This window comes from Styela clava, chromosome 3 (assembly GCF_964204865.1).
Source record: "Styela clava chromosome 3, kaStyClav1.hap1.2, whole genome shotgun sequence".
In the NCBI taxonomy this organism is placed as follows: domain Eukaryota; kingdom Metazoa; phylum Chordata; class Ascidiacea; order Stolidobranchia; family Styelidae; genus Styela; species Styela clava.
In genome coordinates this window covers 17,790,271-17,796,270 of record NC_135252.1, presented here as the reverse complement: position 1 = coordinate 17,796,270, position 6,000 = coordinate 17,790,271, and the positions used below count along the sequence as shown (strand labels likewise).

Sequence of the window (6,000 nt, the reverse complement as noted above, 5' to 3'; positions counted from 1 at the left end):
GGAAATGTCCGTTGATACAATCTGATTCATCATACACCCTTGTCCTGCACTTCATGTTAATTTGCCAAAAGCGAAAGAAAATTGTGCAGCGTTTAATCTAATACAGACATTCTCATATAATTCATTTCCAAACTCTATATCTAAAATCACTGAGAGCACACAAAGGCACACTGAGATCGCATACCAAGGTGACACCCAGTCTTCTGCTTCAGTTGTTACCAGTCGCGATCATCAGGGCATTAAACTATCTTTCAAAACGAAGTTTAAATTTCATTTTTAAAATTCATAACCTATCTATTCACCTTAGTATCGAAATACCAATATTTTTTTCACAAAAACTATTTGTCCAAATAAAATGTTATGAAGTCGATAATTCACATCAAATTCCTTGTTATGACTTATTTTCCCACATTTAGTCTTTCAAGGTCAAGGAAATCGATTCCCAGTGGCAACATGTTCGCGACCCGTGATGCCCAAGCTTGTTGAGCATAAACACGAAGGTTTAGGACGAGGTTTCCGCGGCGCATAAACCACATTCCTAGCGGGGAAAAATTAATCTTTTCCACAAACAAAGGTACAAATTGTGCCAAAGATAGAATGTGTTTACAAAACTTCTGTAATCCTTGACCCATGTGGAACATACTAACGTTCTAGCATTTGATTATACAAAAATTTAATATTGTTATGAATTAAACATGCTCTTTTTTGTACAATTAAAAACCATATCATTTTACGAGCATCAAGTATCCTTGAACATCTTTTCAATTAACTGTAAAATACTAAACATTTTTTATTTCAAAGTATCCAATATTAAAAATACAATTCTCAGGGCTATGTGCCAACACTTAGCAAGTGATCTAGGATACGTTACGATTCCAGGTAAGTGCGGTGTGGGGCCTCGCGAAAATGAAGACATCTGCGGTCTGACATTCGGATCATATTTTGTACGGTTCGATTCAAAAACACTGTAACACTCTCACATAAACCTGCAATGTTACGCCCTTGATCTTAACATGCTTTCTAAAAATTACACATACCGCTATGCTTTTACAAAAACGCGAAAATTTTATTGAAAATATGCGTAATTCAAACAACTTTTTTGTCTTGCTCAGTCAAACATCAGCCATAATTACAAGTCTCGATTTAATTCCGTATCATCATTGATCGGTATATGATTTTAAACTCTCTTAGCACACAATTTTAATGATACAATTATAGATCTATTCAAGTAAATTTACTAGATTTTTAAACCGTCGTTTAACGATTAAAATTTTCATTTCGACGCCACGAAAAATATTAAATTCCTCGGTACTCTTGTTTGTTTCTTTCTGTAACAAGAAACCTTATTTTGGGGAAGCTAAACATAGATTATTTTTTTGTTTATTAAAAGTCGGCGATTCCGAATTATTAACTTTTGTCGCAAACTTAAGCTATTAAACTCGACAAATAATTAAAAAATCACTTTTTCCCGTGTGACTTAACCCAGCGTGTTGTTAGAAACGAACGAGGTATATTATATTACAAATATTGTAACATGTTGTCTGTTAAATTTCCGATAAATCGCGACTGAATTGTTTTTCTCAAATAGTTAATATTATTCCAGGTAAAGTGTTGTTCGCCCATAACTTATGGAAAATCATCATTGCAAAGTAATTTGCAATATAGTTTGTCCATAACAGAGCTAAGGCGGTTCACCCGAGACGCTATTTTGTGAAACTACTTGCAGCAATTGAAATATATCTAACACACAGATCCTTTTCTCCTAACTTCTGTTATAAAGTTATATAAGTTAACTCGAATGCCAATTACAAAATACCTTAGACGAGGCATGAGCCACACAAGAACCTATCCTGTGAGCTCTCCTAATTAACGGTCAATTCTAATAAACGTATTTCTATTTCTGCGATTATAAGTAATTGTATTTCAAATAGTTTAACTTCTATTATAATATTCCGTATCTAGTTTGTACAATTTTGGCAGACTCGTTCCAAAATAAGTTATGTCGGAAATGCATATCAATGACCCCTGTCTATATAGAAAAAAAATCTTAAAATTGCAACGATATTTTTTCAATCATCATAATCCTGGGAACGTCTACACGCGACAGAAATCTAATGACATCATTCATAAACACAATTTTAACACAGAGAATATCTTACTTTCCCACACACCCTGTTAAAAGACTCAGAGTATCACATGGCACCGTGGTTGCCCTCATAGGTCGAGCTCAATCAGACAGTAAACACATTTTTCGAGGATATTAGGTTTTATAAAAGCGTATTACAGCTTCGAGGGATCCTCGTAGCCTATGTTACTTGCCAAGCGTTATATTTCTAAACCATTCGACCTATTGTTTAAGCTCTTTATATTTCACGCTTGGGCGAGAGTGGCCATTTTATCATCTCCGACGAAATACTCGTTTTTGTAACCCAATATGGGACTTCCCCTTTGTCTCGCCTAATTCGGAGCCAATTCAACAATGCTGATTCGGAAATATATATAGCGACAGAAATATGGTCACACGACTAGATATTCCCACGACATCAAAGACCTATCGAAACAATACTGAATATGTCAGGCATATTCGTAATTATGGATGAAGTTTGCTTTGGTTATTTACAAAAATGTTTCGAAAGATCGCTAATTAGACACATGTGCACACTATAAAAATATTCACAAAATTTAAGACATTTTTTGCGTATCTAATCTGTGAGTATCTGTTACTTACAAATGAAATAAAAAAAATTTTTTGAATGTCGATTATTAGTTAATAAACAAAATATATTGCTTATTCGTCCCCCATGCTTATAAAAAATAATAAAGGCACACTTTATTCGAAGTATTTTCATTGAACAAATATGTGCACAAATTTTGGATTTCCCTGATTTTTTACAAAGTCACGTGACAAATTAATTACTTTTAGGTGAGTCAAAGAGGGTTTGAATTCAAAATTCAAAATAGGAGGTAATCGACGCAGGACCAAAGTCGACCTAATCACGAATAATACTGCAATCAGCCGTTGGACTGAAGAATTCACAAAAAGTTACCTAATCGCGATTTAAACAGGGGCATTGTAAACGCCATCAAGTGGCGATTAATTTGACCCAATTCGGCGGTTTGAGTTCAGAAAACCAAATCTTGAGATGAACAGAGCGATATCAATGTCTCGAAAAAGATGCAATATTGCGTAATCTGACAAGCCCGTGATATTGTATTGAATTAAATAATTGTTGTTGTATTTTATTTCATTATAATGAACTGCCGTATGGTGAATTCGATTGAATTATATAAGATACTTGTTTGCATGCTTGCGACAAGATGAGTAAATGTGGGTGCTATTTTCAGCTTTGTGTTTAGGCCCCAAGCTCAAGTCCGGAGTATGAAGACCCCAATTTACCATCTGCAGTTATATTTGACTCCGGAGTAAGCCTTCTTAATCGTAATACGACGTCATCATTTTAAATATCTTCGCAATATTATCATGTCAAACATCCGTGATCAAATCTTTTGGTTTTGAAAAATAAAATTTTCGAAAACATAGAGAGCAGGTTGTCGGTACCACACACACACATAATCTCTCTCCCCTCTGCGGTAAATTGTGAGGCCAACCTGTGTAAAATGAAGTCAAATACAATTTCATTGAATGACTATATTTATTCAAATTTCGTGAGAAAGATCGTTTTATAATAAAATATATACATTTTGTAAATAATGGAAATTAAATCCATTCATATTTTAATAAACATGGATAACTGATATAGAACAAAATTTTCTATTCGTACACATCCGTATATATGCTATAGTAAATATTGTAAATTTCAGTCGAATGGATTTTTATTATTTATGTAATGAGTTGAACTATCTAGCTGAAATTTAACATATAATGAGAACATTCGTTTGAATTGAATCGATCAATATATTAAAAACTTTTGCAGCTCGAGAGATGTGATAGTGCCGATGGTATGCAGTTGTTTCGAATACAATCTCGCACCAAATAAGGAGCGAATATTGAGTACAATCGAACGGTAAGTGCTAGAGTGTCGACAACTGCATTCGCACTTTCTATTGTATTATCCGTATATAACTCGGGTAAGGAGATGGTAATAATCATTCCAGCTCAAGTACATCTAAACAGTTGCTACCTTCTCTTCCTTGTACCTGATATAAAACAATCAAAATGTCTGACGGTGAAGAAGATCAAACCGCAATCGTCTGCGACAACGGATCAGGATTAGTAAAGTCTGGTTTCGCAGGAGATGACGCTCCAAGAGCTGTATTCCCTTCTATTGTTGGAAGACCAAGACATCAAGGTGTGATGGTAGGAATGGGACAGAAAGACAGCTACGTTGGAGATGAAGCCCAAAGCAAGAGAGGTATTCTTACTCTCAAATATCCGATTGAACACGGAATCATCACTAACTGGGATGACATGGAAAAGATCTGGCATCACACAATGTACAACGAACTGCGAGTCGCACCAGAAGAACATCCAACTCTTCTCACTGAAGCTCCACTCAATCCCAAAGCTAATCGTGAGAAGATGACTCAAATTATGTTTGAAACATTCAATGTACCAGCAATGTACGTTGCAATCCAAGCTGTGCTTTCACTCTACGCTTCTGGAAGAACCACTGGTAAGTTCAATGCTAAATAAGCGATATACATGACCTCATAAACAACATTGTCAGCAATGAATAATAAATAAATACCTTATTTCATAGGTATCGTTATGGATGCTGGCGATGGTGTTTCACACAACGTACCAATCTACGAAGGTTATGCTCTTCCTCACGCAATTGCTCGTCTCGACTTGGCTGGTCGTGATCTCACTGACTATTTGATGAAAATTCTCACTGAAAGAGGATATTCATTCGTTACAACTGCTGAACGTGAAATTGTCCGTGATATCAAAGAAAAATTGTGCTATGTTGCTCTTGACTTTGAACAAGAAATGGCAACTGCTGCTTCATCAACCTCGCTCGAAAAAAGTTATGAACTTCCCGACGGACAAGTCATCACTATTGGAAACGAGAGATTCCGATGCCCAGAAACTCTTTTCCAACCATCTTTCATCGGTAAGTTGATTCATTCAGTGTTAAAATTTATTATAGATGAGAATAACTAGCCATATGTCAATAGATTATTCAATTAGAGGGAACAAAGTTTGAAATATTTATAAATATCGCACACACAATATAGCTTACAATAATATTAATGTATAATAATATTTTTCATGAGACTCAAACGTCGTTTTTGCAATTTCCAGGAATGGAATCAGCCGGCATTCACGAAACTACTTACAATTCTATCATGAAGTGCGACATTGATATTCGCAAGGACTTGTACGCCAACAACGTTCTCTCTGGAGGAACCACAATGTATCCTGGTATTGCTGATCGTATGCAGAAAGAAATCACTGCTCTTGCACCAAGCACAATGAAAATCAAGATCATCGCTCCACCAGAAAGAAAATACTCCGTCTGGATCGGAGGATCAATCCTTGCTTCTCTCTCAACCTTCCAACAAATGTGGATCTCAAAACAAGAATACGATGAGGCTGGTCCATCCATTGTCCACAGAAAATGTTTCTAAATGATATATTCTACTAGTAATGTTCTAACTAAATTTCATTTCGGCATCATTCTATTTTGGCCAATACAAATGCAAAACAATACAACCTTTGAAATTGCTTTTCCTCTAATTATACAAACTATTTGACTCACATTTTTACCATGTTATTCGCTCTGACTTTGAGCAGTTTTATTCTACAAACTATTCTACAAAGATACATCAGTTTAATTTAAAAGATATATTGTTAATTTTGGTACTCCTGAAGTATGCATGCATCCAAGATGTCGCATAACCTGAACCCTGCCCTGGTACACAACCTGAGTTCAGGTTGTGCGCTAACTTGGTGCGCATACTTCCGGAGGCCCGTTTTATTTTATTAATAAATATATTGTAACATATTCTTGAACTTTTTGTTAGGTACCTGAACGC

General features: G+C 35.4%; 1 protein-coding gene across 1 annotated transcript; it reads left to right on the top strand.

Annotated features, from left to right (window-relative positions):
* Positions 1–4,116: 4,116 nt before the first annotated feature.
* On the top strand, positions 4,117–5,969 carry LOC120342095 (actin, muscle). The gene is made up of 3 exons (XM_039410778.2): positions 4,117–4,634; positions 4,722–5,075; positions 5,267–5,969. The coding sequence occupies exons 1-3, from the start codon at positions 4,178–4,180 to the stop codon at positions 5,590–5,592; spliced, it is 1,137 nt and encodes a 378-aa protein (XP_039266712.1). The 5' UTR covers positions 4,117–4,177; the 3' UTR covers positions 5,593–5,969.
* Positions 5,970–6,000: the final 31 nt, after the last annotated feature.

Excerpts from the sequence above, each read along its gene's own strand:
- LOC120342095 (XM_039410778.2), top strand. The coding sequence starts at position 4,178 with ATGTCTGACGGTGAAGAAGATCAAACCGCAATCGTCTGCGACAACGGA. Across the intron at positions 4,635-4,721 it reads CGCTTCTGGAAGAACCACTG|GTATCGTTATGGATGCTGGC; the intron begins GTAAGTTCAATG and ends CTTATTTCATAG. Across the intron at positions 5,076-5,266 it reads TTTCCAACCATCTTTCATCG|GAATGGAATCAGCCGGCATT; the intron begins GTAAGTTGATTC and ends TGCAATTTCCAG.